The sequence below is a fragment of the Mustelus asterias genome, chromosome 1 (genome assembly GCF_964213995.1).
Source record: "Mustelus asterias chromosome 1, sMusAst1.hap1.1, whole genome shotgun sequence".
Classification (NCBI taxonomy): Eukaryota; Metazoa; Chordata; class Chondrichthyes; order Carcharhiniformes; family Triakidae; genus Mustelus; species Mustelus asterias.
In genome coordinates this window covers 84564193-84579371 of record NC_135801.1, presented here as the reverse complement: position 1 = coordinate 84579371, position 15179 = coordinate 84564193, and the positions used below count along the sequence as shown (strand labels likewise).

The 15179-nt window shown below is 43.5% G+C and overlaps 1 protein-coding gene across 5 annotated transcripts in view; it reads left to right on the top strand.

The window, feature by feature from the left end:
* The first annotated feature begins 5666 nt into the window (after window positions 1–5666).
* enoph1 (enolase-phosphatase 1) overlaps window positions 5667–15179 on the top strand; it is a 29032-nt gene continuing 19519 nt past the window's right edge. For 3 of the 5 annotated variants that reach the window (XR_013498191.1, XR_013498192.1, XM_078214714.1), the window contains exons 1-5: window positions 5667–6073; window positions 9785–9886; window positions 12510–12712; window positions 13584–13716; window positions 14416–14539. Coding sequence is in view for 3 of the 5 variants with exons in the window: in XM_078214714.1 (XP_078070840.1) it covers window positions 5990–6073; window positions 9785–9886; window positions 12510–12712; window positions 13584–13716; window positions 14416–14539 (646 nt within the window). In the remaining 2 variants the exon portion in view is untranslated. Of the gene's footprint in view, window positions 6074–6277; window positions 6377–6670; window positions 6747–9784; window positions 9887–12509; window positions 12713–13583; window positions 13717–14415; window positions 14540–15179 lie in introns of those variants that run through there. The other 2 variants (XM_078214742.1, XM_078214731.1) reach the window with 2 other exon arrangements.

Sequence of the window (15179 nt, the reverse complement as noted above, 5' to 3'; positions counted from 1 at the left end):
AACAAAATTAAAATCAGCTTATCTGCATTTTAACCAACTGTGGTCTCCATCTTTTGAACGCGTATGAATACAATGGCTTTGAAAACTTGCAGGATATATTTCTAGTGTAACTGCCAACATCCACTGGAGCTAATCCTATTAGGGTTTGTGGGTTCATTAGGAGGACACTTTGTTTGCATGCTGGCAACTATTGGGTAAATATTGAGGGCTCCACAAAGACAAACAAGTTTGACTCGTCCTTTGTGTAAAGGGCCAGTAGCAAACGGTTTATTAAAATTCTACGCTGGCCTGAATGCATCAATGGCAGGGTGGGTGAAGGGCATGCCGGTGCAAAATTGTACGTTTTTTTGGATGTAAGTAACCAGATCATAGACTAGCCATAGAGTCGTACAGCACAAAAACAGGCTCTTTTGCCCAACATGTCTGCACCAGCCATCAAGCACCTATCTGTTCTAATCCCATTTTCCAGCATTTGGTCTGTAGCCTTATATGCTATGGCATGGGCCAAATGACAACCTTATTCTTAATCATTATCTGAATAAAGCATCAGATGGTGCACTAGTGGCTATGTTGCCGGACCAGAGATCCAGATGTTTGGACTACTAATCTGGAGATGCGAGTTCAAGCTTGTGAATTTGAATGCAGTTAATTAAATAACACTGCAGTAAAAGGCTGGTAATATAATGGTGACCATGAAGTTAATAGATCGTCTTAAAAACCCAATTGGTTCACTGATGTTTAAAGTTTAAGGTTTATTTATTAATGTCACAAATAGCCTTACATTAACACTCCAATGAAGTTACTGTGAAGGGAAGGAAATCTGCTGTCCTTAGCAGGTGTCAAACCTTTGCAATCGTGCTACACCATCAGGTCATGCTAAATGGAATAGATTCAGAACAGTTCCATCAACTCAAAATGGTTATCTGAGAATTGTATTCCACTACAATCTGTAACCACATGGCCTGACATATCTCTCACTCTACTATTACTTAACCGTGCTCGCTGACCTACACTGGCTCCCAGGTAAGCAACATATTTGAAATCCTTGTTTTCAAGTTCCTCAATGGCCCCCCCTTACCCCTCCCCATCTCTGTAATCTCTTCCAACCCGCAACTCTCTGAGAAGTCAGTGCTCATCTAATTCTGGCTTCTTGAGCATATCTGAGGTTAATTGCTGCACCATTGAGGCCGTGTCTTCAGTTGCCAAAGCCCCAAGCTCTGCGATTCACTCTATGAATCGCCCTGCCTACCTCTCCTTTCTCCCTTAAGGGGCTGCTTTAAAACTACCTCTTAATCTATGGTTTTGGTCTTCTGACTGAATATGGTGTTATGTGGCTTGGTGTCAAGTTTTGCTTTTCAACACTCTTGTGAAGTGCCTTAGAACATTTTACTATGTTAAAGGTGCTAGATAAATAAAAGTTGTTGTTTATCATTCAGCCAGCTGGCCGAGCCTACTTCAGTGAGGAGTATAAAAGTGTATGTATGTTATGAACAGCACCATGCCTTCCTGAAAATAAGCTGCCAACTTGGTGAAACCGCAATTCAGGATTACATGCATGCTAAACAGCAGGTGCAGAATGCTATGGACACTACAACAATGGCAATACTTCAAAAGGTACTTAAATGGCTAAAGTCATTTGGGGCATGCCGAGATTGTGAAAGGTGCTGTAGAAATGCAAGACTTTTTCCTTTCAGCTAAGTGATTATGTAATCAAGTCAAAAGCTATCACATCCAGCCATGAATGGTAGTGTGAAATTAAAGGCTCCATGATTTTGGGTGGGTTTTTCCAGTCCCTCCAGCCAGCAGGATCTTCTGGTCCTGCTGGAGTTGACCACTCGTGATGGGTTCTCCAGCAGTGAGGCAGGCAAGCCACGCAAAAGCCAATAGATTTTAGCAGGACCAGAAGATCTCACCTGTAGCCAATGACTCACTGTATCTGCTATGGGGAAACCCAGTACGAGGGGTCTGGAAAACGCCGGCCCTTATTACATCCTTGGTACAAACATTAACAAAATGGCTGAATTCTAGATGTGTGTGAGAGTGACATACCCTTGACATCAAGGCAGCATTTGACCAAGTGTGGAACAAAAGAAGCATAGTAAAATTGAAATCAATGGTAATTGAAGGAATCTCTCCACTGGTTGGAGTCATACCGAGTATAAAGGGAGAGGATTGTGGTTGCTGCAGCCAATCATCTCAATTCCAGAACATTACTGTCGGAGTTTGTTAGGGTTGGCCTCTAGTTGCAAACATCTTCAGCTGTTTCATTAATTACCTTCCCTCCATCATAAGGTCTGAAATGGGAATATTTGTTGATGATTGCACAATGTTTGGCACCATTCACAATTACTCAAATAATGAAACAGTGCCTTGACTGCAGCAAGACCAGAATAACATTCAGATTATTTCCAACAAGGGAGTATCTAGCCATTTTTCTTGGACATTAAATAGCATTGCCATCATGAAATCACCCACTATCAACATCCTGTGGGTCACCATTGTCCAGAAAATTAACTGGACCAGCCATATAAATACATCAGCAACAAGAGCAGGTCAATGGCTGGGTATTCTGGAGTGGGTAACTCAACTCCTGATTCTGCAAAGCTTTTCTACCTTATATAAGGCACAAGTCAGGAGTGTGATGGAATATTCTCCACTTGTCTGAATGAGTGAAGCTCCAACAACACAGAAGAAGCTTGACACCATCAAGAACAAAAGCAGCCTGATGAGTACCCCATCCACCAGCCTCATTCCCTCCATCATGAGAACAATGTGGTTGCAGCATATACCATCTACAAAATACTCTGCAGTAACTTGCCAAGGTTTCTTTGACAGCACCTTCCCAACTTACAACCTCATCACCTCGAAGAACAAGGCTATCAAGCAAATAGGAGCACCACCACCTGAAAGTTCCCCTCAAAGTAGCACACTGTCCTAACTTGGAAGTACATCACCGTTTCTTCATCACTGAATCAAATTCTACTTAACAGCACTGTGATAGTATATTCACCACTTAGACTGCATCAATTCAAAAAAATGGTGTATCATTTTCTCAAGGACAATTTGGAATGGGCAATAAATGCCACATTCTGCAAATGAGTAGAAAAACATTAAAAATGTGAACTTGAGTAATTGATCTGTTTTAAAGTTCTATGTTATTTTATATTTAAATTTCAAGTTCCTATAGGCACAGGGTGGGGATTAGTTAGCTCAGTTAGCTGGATGGCTGGAGTAGAATATAATGCCAACAATTCCCAGTAAGAAGTCTCACAACACCAGGTTAAAGTCCAACAGGTTTAATTGGTAGCAAAAGCCACTAGCTTTCGGAGTGCTGCCCCTTCGTCAGGTGAGTGGGAGTTCTGTTCACAAACAGGACATATAAAGACACAAATCAATTTTGTGACACAAAGACACAAAGACACAAAATAATGATTGGAATGCGAGTCTTTACAGGTAATCAAGTCTTAAAAGTACAGACAATGTGAGTGGAGAGGACGTTAAGCACAGGTTAGAGAGATGTGTATTGTCTCCAGACAGGACAGTTAGTGAGATTTTGCAAGCCCAGACAAGTCGTGGGGGTTACAGATAGTGTGACATGAACCCAAGATCCTGGTTGAGGCCGTCCTCATGTGTGCGGAACTTGGCTATGAGTCTCTGCTCAGTAACTCTGCGTTGTCATGTGTCGTGAAGGCTGCCTTGGAGAACGCTCCAAAGGCGGCCTTCACGACACGCGACAACGCAGAGTCACTGAGCAGAAACTGATAGCCAAGTTCCGCACACATGAGGACAGCCTCAACCGGGATCTTGGGTTCATGTCACACTATCTGTAACCCCCACGACTTGCCTGGGCTTGCAAAATCTCCCTAACTGTCCTGTCTGGAGACAATACACATCTCTTTAACCTGTGCTTAACGTTCTCTCCACTCACATTGTCTGTACCTTTAAGACTTGATTACCTGCAAAGACTCGCATTCCAATCATTATTTTGTAAATTGAGTTTGTGTCTTTATATGCCCTGTTTGTGAACAGAACTCCCACTCACCTGACGAAGGGGCAGCGCTCCGAAAGCTAGAGGCTTTTGCTACCAAATTAACCTGTTGGACTTTAACCTGGTGTTGTGAGACTTCTTATTGTGTTTACCCCAGTCCAACGCTGGCATCTCCACATCATGACAACAATTCCCAGGCCAGTTATGGTAGCTCATGTAGGCCTGCCTTCTTAGTTTGCCCCGTGCTTAAGGTAGTGCCCCTCAAGATACATAACCAATTGTCTCTCTCTCTCTAATGGACAGAAATGTCTATGGTTCTTTGTGTATCTAAGGTTAATTACCTACCTATTTCCACAGGAATATAACTTTTCATGTATAGTTGTGATGTTATCTGCCAGTGATAATGTTAATGGGAAGGTTGGGGTCAAGATACTTTGTGTGACAAGTTCACTTAGCCAGTTTCTTTAAAAATCTTGACATAGGATTTTAGAATGGATAATTGGAAGTGCATGCAAATATCAGATTATTGATGTCTGATAGTTGCCAATGGTCGAACCATGACAATGGGGATTCACAAGAGGCTGGAATTGAAGTAGTGCAGATGTCTCAGAAGAGATAAGGAGGGAGGGATTCTTAGAGGGATTTCAAAACAAGGATGAGAATTTTAAAATGGAGAAGCTGCCAGACGAGGTGCCAGTATAGGTTGGCAAGCCTGAACAGAATTGCATGCAAAATAGGAGACGGGCAGCAAAGTTTTGGAAAGCTCAAGTTTATGGAGAGTACAAGCCTCAAAATTCAAAAGGATATTGACAAGCTCCATCAGTGGTTGGAGAAATAGTAATTTAATATAGGAAGATAAAAATGGTGAACTTTGGAAGCAGGGGGATTGATATGGGTTATCTTCTGAACTGGGAATATGCCTGAGGTGTAGGAGAAACATTTGGCTGTTTTAGTTGGTAGGTCACTAAAGTCATCAGCACAATATTCTCAGGGGTTATTGATGCAATTTTGTTCTCTATTGAAAAATGAGGGGATAGAAACATAGGAGCAGGCCATTTAGCCCCTCAAGCCCACTACAAAGAACCAGAACTACTAGATCATGGCTGATCTTTTACCTCAGCACCATCTTTCCTCAGTACCCCTTGATGCAATTGGTATCTAGAAATCTATCAATCTCAACTTTAAACATACTCAATGACTGAGCCTCCAAAGCCCTCTGACTAGGTAGAGAATTTTAAAGATTTACTACCCTCTGACTGAAGAAAATCCTCCCAATCTCAATCCTAAATGGCCTACTTCTTATTCTGAGACTGCGTCCCCAACCAGGGGAAACATACGTTCCTGTATCTACCCTGTCAAGCCCTGTAAGAATTTTGTACACCTCAGTGAGATTGGAGAGGATATATACACAAGGGCTGCACAGTTGAACCCAGAAAACAAGGGAACAGTTTATTAGGCAAGACTGACAACCTTTTCAATGGTTCCCTCCTGAAAAAAAGAACATGGAAAGGGGCTATGATAGTGGTGTTAAAAATGATAAAAGGTTGGGACAAATTGGATCCAAATTAGCTCACTGGCCTTGTACATAATGTAAACTCATTGGGTCAAGTTTAGAAACTAAGGAAATAGGAAGTGTAGGAGAAATTTCTTTAATGAAATGTGGGACAGATCACTGACAAGTGAAGTGGAACACAACAATCCTTAATTGGGTCAAGGAAATAGGTTCTTGTCAACAACTGGCATTCAGGCTGGTTCGAAATGTACCAAGGAAGTGCTGATGGCAAATATACTCCGATGTAGAGCTGTTTTAACATTATTTTAAAAATAAGATCAACAATTCCAGTGACTGAAGAAGAAAAGTATCGCTACTGAGTAGGCGCTTGATTCCTCTGAGAGTTTCTGCCGGCTAAGAGCTCGCCAGTTCCCTTATGGTGAGATAGCTGCCGCCTTGCGCTGAGACACCGGATTGCAGTTGTAAGAAAGAGCTATAGCTATACAGTCATGGTGCCAACTGCTGTTCCTCCGGCAATCAAAGTGTTTCTGCTGGATATCGAGGGGACCACAACACCAATCTCCTTTGTAAAGGTAAAGGGAAGGCAGCGAGCGGTAACTTTACAGCGCAAGGCGTCTATTTTAGAGGATGGAGTAGCTAAGGGTGCTCGTATCCCAGTGCAAAGAGGAACACACGAGGACTCTTCAACTCGGAACTGCTTCCGCTTGCTGCTGTTCCTGTTGTTGTTCCTGTAGGCAGTTACAGCACCATATTTAATATTGGCATTTCCCACAGTAAGAAAAGGAATTGCTGCTCCATGGCAGCGAACAGTTATCTTTAAAATATCCCTGAAAGCGAGGTTATGGGGCAATAATCCTAGAATGTCCATAGCCCATGTAATGCACTGCTACAGTTTAACAGAGAACTTAGAGAAACCCTCCTGCAGTTGCACTCTCGATCGGCACAGATTTTATTACAGATTCATGCATCTTTGTTTTCCAAGTTTCTGAATCTAGTTATTGTTCAGGTTTTGCTGGTGCATAGTTCTACATTTTTCTCAACAACACGGCATTGCTGCCTCACGGCGCCGGGGATCCAGGTTCGATTCCTGGCTTGGCTCACTGCCTGTCCGGAGTCTGCACGTTCTCCCCGTTTCTGTGTGGGTTTCCTCCGGGTGTTCCGGTTTCCTCCCATACTCCAAAGATGTGCAGGTTAGGTCCATTGGCCATGCTAAATTGCCCCTTAGTGTCAGGGGGACTAGCTATGGTAAATGCATGGGGTTTTGGGGTTAGGGCCTGGGTGAGATTGTGGTTGGTGGGCTGAAAGGCCTCCTTCTGTACTCTGATTCTATACATGCATCCATATAGCATCTTTGACATAATAAAGGTGCAAAATAATTAACAGGAGTTGAATTCATAGAGCATAATTTGACACCGATCCACATGCAGAGGTATTAAGGCAAGTGGTCAGAAACTCGGTCAAAGAGAGGGTTTTTATGAGTCTCAAAAGAACAAGGAAAGAAATCCTTGCAATTATGTAGTGCCTTTCACTGCCAGAAGACAGGGTGGCACGGTAGCACAGTGGTTAGCACTGCTGCTTCACAGCTCCAGGAACCTGGGTTCGATTCCCGGCTTGGGTCACTGTCTGTGTGGAGTTTGCACATTCTCCTCGTGTCTGCGTGGGTTTCCTCCGGGTGCTCCGGTTTCCTCCCACAGTCCAAAGATGTGCGGGTTAGGTTGATTGGCCATGCTAAAATTGCCCCTTAGTGTCCTGGGATGTGTAGATTAGAGGGATTAGTGCGTAAAATATGTAGGGATATGGGGGTAGGGCCTGGGTGGGATTGTGATCAGTGCAGACTCGATGGGCCGAATGGCCTCTTTCCGTACTGTAGGGTTTCTATGATTTCTATGAAGACATCATAACCAGTATTTTACTTTTGAAGTGTAATGTAGTAAACATGCAGCCAGTTTATTCACAGCAAGCTCCCAGAGGCAGAAATGTGGTAGTGACCAGATCATCTACTTTTGTGATGAAGAGACTAGGGATAAGAACATAAGAAACAGGAGCAGTAGAACATTCAGCCCCTCGAGCCTGCTCCCCCATTCAGTCAGATCATGGTTGATCTGATTGTGGTCTCAACTCTACTTCGCAGTCTTTCACCGCTAAGTTTTGACTGCCTTGTAGATCAAAAAGAAGGAAACCGGAGCACCCGGAGGAAACCCACGGGGGGAACGTGCAGACTCCGCACAGTGACCAGAGGTCGGGAATCGAACCTGGGTCCCTGGCGCTGTGAGGCAGCAGTGCTAACCACTGTGCCACCCCAGTAGCCTGGAGCTAACAGTAGCCTGGAGTTAGGGGATTGGATTGAAGGGTTTGAGCTGAGACTTGTATATATAGTAAGAAGTTTAACAACACCAGGTTAAAGTCCAACAGGTTTATTTGGTAGCAAAAGCCACACAAGCTTTCGGAGCTGCAAGCCCCTTCTTCAGGTGAGTGGGAATTCTGTTCACAAACAGAGCATATAAAGCCACAAACTCAATTTACATGAATAATGGTTGGAATGCGAATACTTACAACTAATCAAGTCTTTAAGAAACAAAACAATGTGAGTGGAGAGAGCATCAAGACAGGCTAAAAAGATGTGTATTGTCTGCAGACAAGACAGCCAGTGAAACTCTGTGGGGGTTACAAATAGTGTGCCATGAACCCAATATCCCGGTTGAGGCCGTCCTCGTGTGTGCGGAACTTGGCTATCAGTTTCTGCTCAGCGACTCTGCGCCGTCGTGTGTCGCGAAGGCCGCCTTGGAGAACGCTTACCCGAATATCAGAGGCCGAATGCCCGTGACCGCTGAAGTGCTCCCCAACAGGAAGAGAACAGTCTTGCCTGGTGATTGTCGAGCGGTGTTCATTCATCCGTTGTCGCAGCGTCTGCATAGTTTCCCCAATGTACTATGCCTCGGGACATCCTTTCTTGCAGCGTATCAGGTAGACAACGTTGGCCGAATTGCAAGAGTATGTACCGTGTACCTGGTAGATTGTGTTTTCACGTGAGATGATGGCATCTGTGTCGATGATCCGGCACGTCTTGCAGAGGTTGCTGTGGCAGGGTTGTGTGGTGTCATGGTCACTGTTCTCCTGAAGGCTGGGTAGTTTGCTGCGGACAATGGTCTGTTTGAGGTTGTGCGGTTGTTTGAAGGCAAGAAGTGGGGGTGTGGGGATGGCCTTGGCGAGATATATATGCTCTGTTTGTGAACAGAATTCCCACTCACCTGAAGAAGGGGCTTGCAGCTCCGAAAGCTTGTGTGGCTTTTGCTACCAAATAAACCTGTTTGACTTTAACCTGGTGTTGTTAAACTTCTTACTGTGTTTACCCCAGTCCAACGCCGGCATCTCCACATCACTTGTATATATGACAGAGTGCAAGGCTATATAGAGGGTTGATAAAGGAGACAAGGCTATTCCAGTCAGTTTGCTGGGGCACAGTAATTGGTAACCATTAATGACAAAGTTCTGAAACTATTTGAAGTTTTTAGTGGTTAGTAAGTGGCAAAAAACATAGGGCAAAATAGGGGGAATTAAGGATGGAAGCAAACAATGATCTGGAAATGGATAAAGGGATGATGGATTTTCCCATTGATTCAATGAATGGGTGTTCAGTATGTAAAAAAAATTACAGTCTAGGTTGATGTTGTCTCTCTTGTGACGTTCAGGACATGCAGCATGCTCACATGTCCTGAAGGCACTTGACTCTGTTCTCAAATGTCAAAATCGCTTAATGACAGAGATTTTTCCATTTGGGTCGGTGCTAAACCACATCTGGAGTAGGAAGCACCACTGAAGATTAAAGAATGTGGGAATTGCACATCAAATTATTTAAATCACAGAATCCCTACAGTGCTGAAGGAGGTCATTCAGCCCATCAAGCCTACACCAACAACAATCCCACCCAGGCCTGTATCCATAACCCTGACACTAAGGGGCAGTTTAGCATGTCCAATTAATCTAACCCGCACATCTTTGGACTGTGGGATGAAACTGGAGCACCCGGATGAAAACCACACAAACTCCACACTGACAGTCAAACGAGGTTGGAATTTTACCCGGGTCCCTGGTGCTGTGAGGCAGCAGCGCTAACCACTGTGCCGCCCATAAAAACTTTTAAAGGCCCGAATTTCAGTTATGTTCAGCAATTTGTAACAAAATTACTTTGTGAGGCATCAAATGACTCAGAAATGTATTTCTCTGTAAATTGCTGTTGCTTATGCTGTCTAAACTAATATGCATTGTATGTATTTTTAAATTAGGATGTTTTGTTTTCTTACGTCAAAGAACATGTGAAAGGATACCTCCATGCACACTGGCATGAGAAGGAATGTCAGGAAGATGTAGAGCTTTTGAGAAAACAGGTAAATCTGACCAGTCAGAACATTACTCCTACACACTTGTTGCCTTTAGAAAAGGTTTTGTTGAACTGAATGTGACAGTGGGGAAATGTGCTGAGCACCTGGTGGAGGTATTTACAAGAATGCCTATTTTTAACATTTAAAATAATGCTTGATCTATGCACTAACTGAAATGACTGCTTGAAATTTTCAGCACTATATCAAAGAACAAAGAAAATTACAGCACAGGAAAAGGCCCTTCGGCCCTCCAAGCCTGCATCGACCATGCTGCCCATGTGAACTAAAAACCCCTACCCTTAAGGGGACCATATCCTTCTATTCCCATCCTATTCACGTATTTGTTCAGATGCCCCTTAAAAGTCACTATCGTATCTGCTTCCACTACCTCCCCTGGAAGCGAGTTCCAGGCACCCTCTGTGTAAAAAAGAACTTGCCTTGAACATCTCCTTTAAACCTTCTCCATCGCCTTAAACCTGTGCCCCCTCGTAATTAAATCTTCCACCCTGGGAAAAAGCTTCTGACTATCCACTCTGTTCATGCCCCTCATAATTTTGTAGACTTCTAATTTCTAATTTTTAATTAACTTTAAATTTTTAATTTAACTTTCTAATTTTGTAGACTTCTAATTTTGTAGATGTCTAAAGATGTGCGGGTTAGGTTGATTGGCCATGCTAAAATTGCCCCTTAGTGTTCTGAGATGCGTAGGTTAGAGGGATCAGTGGGTAAATATGTAGGGATATGGGGGTAGGGTCTGGGTGGGATTGTGGTCAGTGCAGACTCGATGGGCCAGATGGCCTCTTTCTGCACTGTAGGGTTTCTATGATTCTATGACTTCTTTCAGGTCAACCTCTGTCATTCCAGTGGGAACAGTATGAACTAACAGACCTTGTGAATTCAATAATCTGTTTGTGTAATGAACAAATAGATATTGCAGTGATTACAAAGTAGTAATCTCCACTCGGGGATTAGATGTTACAATGGATTACTGGGAGACATTCAGCCCACCTTAGCCGTCAGAGAGAACGGCAATGAGGGTGGAAAATCCAGAGAGAATCAGAAAACGTGATTCTCTCCGGAGCGATTATGTTTCTCAATTTTCCCTGCCGCTCGCTGGTGATGTTACGAGGTTCACTCATACAAAGGACAAGAACCTGATTTCAATAGATTTAAATACATTTTAATATTATTATCCAGCCACCCTGCCAGATCATCCCCCCTCACTGAATATTCAAACCTTACCAACATCACATCACGTCGGCGAGGTTTACAACAGCTTTTTGAAAATTAGATTCAGTTGAGGAGATCCCCCTGGAGGCACAAAGCTAAGTATAGCTCGCCAGGGGGAGGGGGGGGGGGCATGTCAGGGCAGTGCCCTGGCACAATCCCCTGCACTGTGCCAATCTGATAGTATCAGCCCATGTGAGGGGGCTGTGCCGGGGGAGGGGGTTAGCAATTATGTGTGGTGGGGGAGGGGAGTGGGTAGTGAGGGGGGAGCTTGCAGGCACAGGGGAGTGGACAGCAGTGATACTTTTCCAGTGGTGGGGTAGAGAGAGCCCCCAAAGTTTGTGTACGGGGGACTCCTATTTCCTCTGGGGGGGTGGGGGGAGGAGTTGTGTCTTTAAAAGTGATGCCCTGATCCGGCCCCGCCTGATGGCGTGAACCTTGTCCACTCATTTTTTTTTTCATTCCAAGAGACTCAAGATCTGGAGTGAAAACTGGTTTGTGCAGCTGGAGGGCTACATGCCAGTTTTCAAACAGAGTCTGACACTTGGATAAAATCTGGCAAGATTCTGCCCTATGTTTATGAAGTTTGGACATTTTGTGAGACTATCTAGAAACAACCTCCACTTATCCAGTTTTTAATGCTGCGTACTAGAATCAGAAAATGATACAATACAGAAGATCTCTGCTGGTTTCATAGCTATTTAATTAGTCCCACACGCCTCTTTCCCTATTTCCCTGCATAGTTTTCTCCTTCAAGTTTTGAACCAATCCACATTTCAAAGTTGCTATTGAACCTGCTTCCAGCATCTTTCTAGATCATTAAAAACTCACTGCACTTTTCTTTCCTCACTTTTTTTTGCCATTTACTTTAAATCTGTGTCCTCTGATGACTGATGTTTCTGCTACTGGAAATAGTTCTTTCTTATTTATTCATTGATGCTATTCATGATTTTTAGCATCTCCATCAAATCCCTTAGCATTCTCTGCTGTAAGTAAAACAACGCCAGCTTCTCCAGTCATCGAAACAGAAGGTGGTGGAAATATTCAGTATGTCTGGCAACCGGATTTTACCGGCCTTATGGAAAAAAAAATTCCCAGGGGTTATCTTTGCGTTCCAGGGTTATCCTAAACATGTTGAGAGAAGGACCTAAGACTGCTTTATGTTATCCAGCCAGTTCTAGTGGGGCAGAGCTAAACCAGTTATCAGTTATATCCATTCAAGTCTGCACATTTTGAATTTACAGGAGGGGAGATGACAACCATTCCACTTCCAAGCAATAATATTCTTCACAAATGACTAAAAATAATGAAATAAAACATATTCGATGAAGTGGATTGCATTTGATCATTGATCACTTGTGAAATTAGGAGAGTTTTTAATCTGATCCATTCCTTCATTAAGGCTAAAGATGACAAGCAATTAGACGGAGCAGTGCTAATTCCAGAATTGTGCTCAGGGGAGAATGCTGACAAGGAACAAGCTATCAAAACTGTGATAAACAACATCTTGTGGCAGATGTCCCAGGACAGGAAGACAACAGCTTTGAAGCAGCTACAGGGTCACATGTGGAAAGAAGCCTATGTACGCGGAGAAGTGAAAGGAGAGTAAGTGATTTTAAATGTGCATATATTACAGAGCAAAATGCATTTGATCCAGCAATTGTAGTAGATTCAGAATGTCTTGAGTTCTTCTGCTATGAAGGAAAGTGACATGGAATAAGGAAGTCCCAGGTTCCACTTGGGCTAATTTCAGCTCAGGCAATGGTATTACAACTAGTAATTTGGGCAAAGGAAGGGAAGCATGACTAGGACCTTTGCTGTCTAGTGATTCCAGAAGGATAATGGTGTGTGCATGTATGTTTTTTTAAATTAATTCATGGCTGACATCGCTGGCTGGCCAGCATTTATTGCCCATCCCTAGTTGCCCTTGACAGGGCAGTTGAGAGTCAACCCCATTGTTGTGGGTCTGGACTCACATGTCTGCCAGACCAGGTAAGGACAGCAGATTTCCTTTCCTAAAGGACATTAGTGAAGCAGATGGGTTTTTCCAACAATCGACAATGGTTTCAGTAGATTCTTAATTCCAGATTTTATTTTATTGAATTCAAATTCCAACATCTGCCATATTGGGATTCGAACCCCGGCCCCCAGAACATTAGCTGAGTTTCTGGATTAATAGTCTAGTGATAATACAACTAGGCCATTGCCTCCCCTATGTATCTGCTGAGTATTGGATCATACTTGGCTGTGATAACCTTGCAGCTCTTGCTGTCTTGAGGATATTGAAGTGGCCATTTGGGTAAGATACCAGAGGGCTGCAAGCACCCATGAAACCGAACCCTTGAGAGGGTCAGTATCTTTGGGTGTAAGAAAATTGAATAGGAAAAGAATCAGGGTGAAGCAATGACTATTTTTTACACAAGTGGCAACCAAATGATAATTGCGGTGAATAACCTTTTGTTTTAATGTGAGTCAGAGTGTATGAAGATGTTGTTCCAGCTATTAAGGAATGGAAGAAAGCCGGCAAGAAGGTGTACATCTATTCCTCAGGCAGCGTGGAGGCTCAGAAACTTCTGTTTGGATATTCGGTTGAAGGAGACCTGTTGAAGGTAGGAAGCCATTGTTTGTTTTGCCAGCCCATAACTGATATTGAGGTTTCTATAGACAATCTTCATAAAGATCATTTATTAGTGTCACAAGTAGGCTTACATTAACACTGCCATGAAGTTACTGTGAAAATTCCCTAGTCATCACACTCCGGCGCCTGTTCGAGTACACTGAGGGAGAATTTAGCATGGCCAATGCACCTAACCAGCACGCCTTTCAGACTGTGAAAGGAAACCAGAGCACCCGGAGGAAACCCAAGCAGACATGGGGAGAATGTGCAGACCCCACACAGACAGTGACCCAAGCCGGGAATTGAACCCGGGTCACTGAGGCAGCAGTGGTAACCACTGTGCTGCCCCATGTCTGGCGTGTTGGGTTTAGGAAGGAGAAAATTGTCCAGGGTTTTTATTCCTGAACATTAACCATCACCTTCTACTGGAAATTTTCTATCTGACAACTGAGGACTGGATCAGCGTCTGCAAAGGAGTGAAATAAAATCAATAATGCTGGATAGTGGGAGTAGGTTCATAAGTTAAATGTAAATCAACACAACTGCAATATATATAGCTTGGCAATACAACCAGCTGCCTCACTAAATGACGTAAAGTGGTGATGGATTTGAAGTTTTGACTAAGTGCGTGTTCTGTGCCATATCTGAAGATGAAATCTGTATCATATAGTCACTTGTTTCATCCTCTCAGCTTTTTGATGGCCATTTTGACACCAAGATTGGATCCAAAGTAGAAATGGAAAGCTACAGAAGGATTGCTCAAGACATTGGTTGCTCCACAGACAACATACTTTTTCTAACAGATGTAATTAAAGGTACACATTTATTTAAAGATTTATTGAATGTTTTTACAACTTGTGGGTTCCACAGTATTTCTGTGGGAGGAAAAGAAACAAGTGGATAAGAAATGCATTGGAGTGAGGAGAGTGTAAGGATCTTGGCAAGGGACTGCCAAAGCATATAGAATTCCTACAGTGCAGAAGATGCCATTCAGCCCATTAAGTTTGCACTGACTCTCTGACAGAGCATCTTACCCAGACCCTCTCCCCTACCCTATCCCTGTAACCCCACACATTTACTCCACTGATCCATTTTAATTTACACATCTTGGGACACTAAAGGACAAGTTAGCATGGCCAATCCACCTAACCTGCACCTAATCTTTGGACTGTGGGAGGAAGCCGGAACACCTGGAGGAAACCCATGCTGATAGATCTCGAATGTTAACAGTGCTTAATGGTCACCTTGTACGCAGTCAAGAGTGTAGCGGGATCCCCTTTTTAACTCTACTGGGCTTATTTTAGGTTTGGTTCTCCGTTACCCAAACCCCACCAATGCTCGAGTGATTCTCTCTCTCGCCAATGGAACAACGGCCACCTTGCGTCTACTTCACTAGAGTAGCGCTCCCAAGAGAGAGAAAAGGAAACTGCTGCCTATCCACTACCTGGCAGCCTT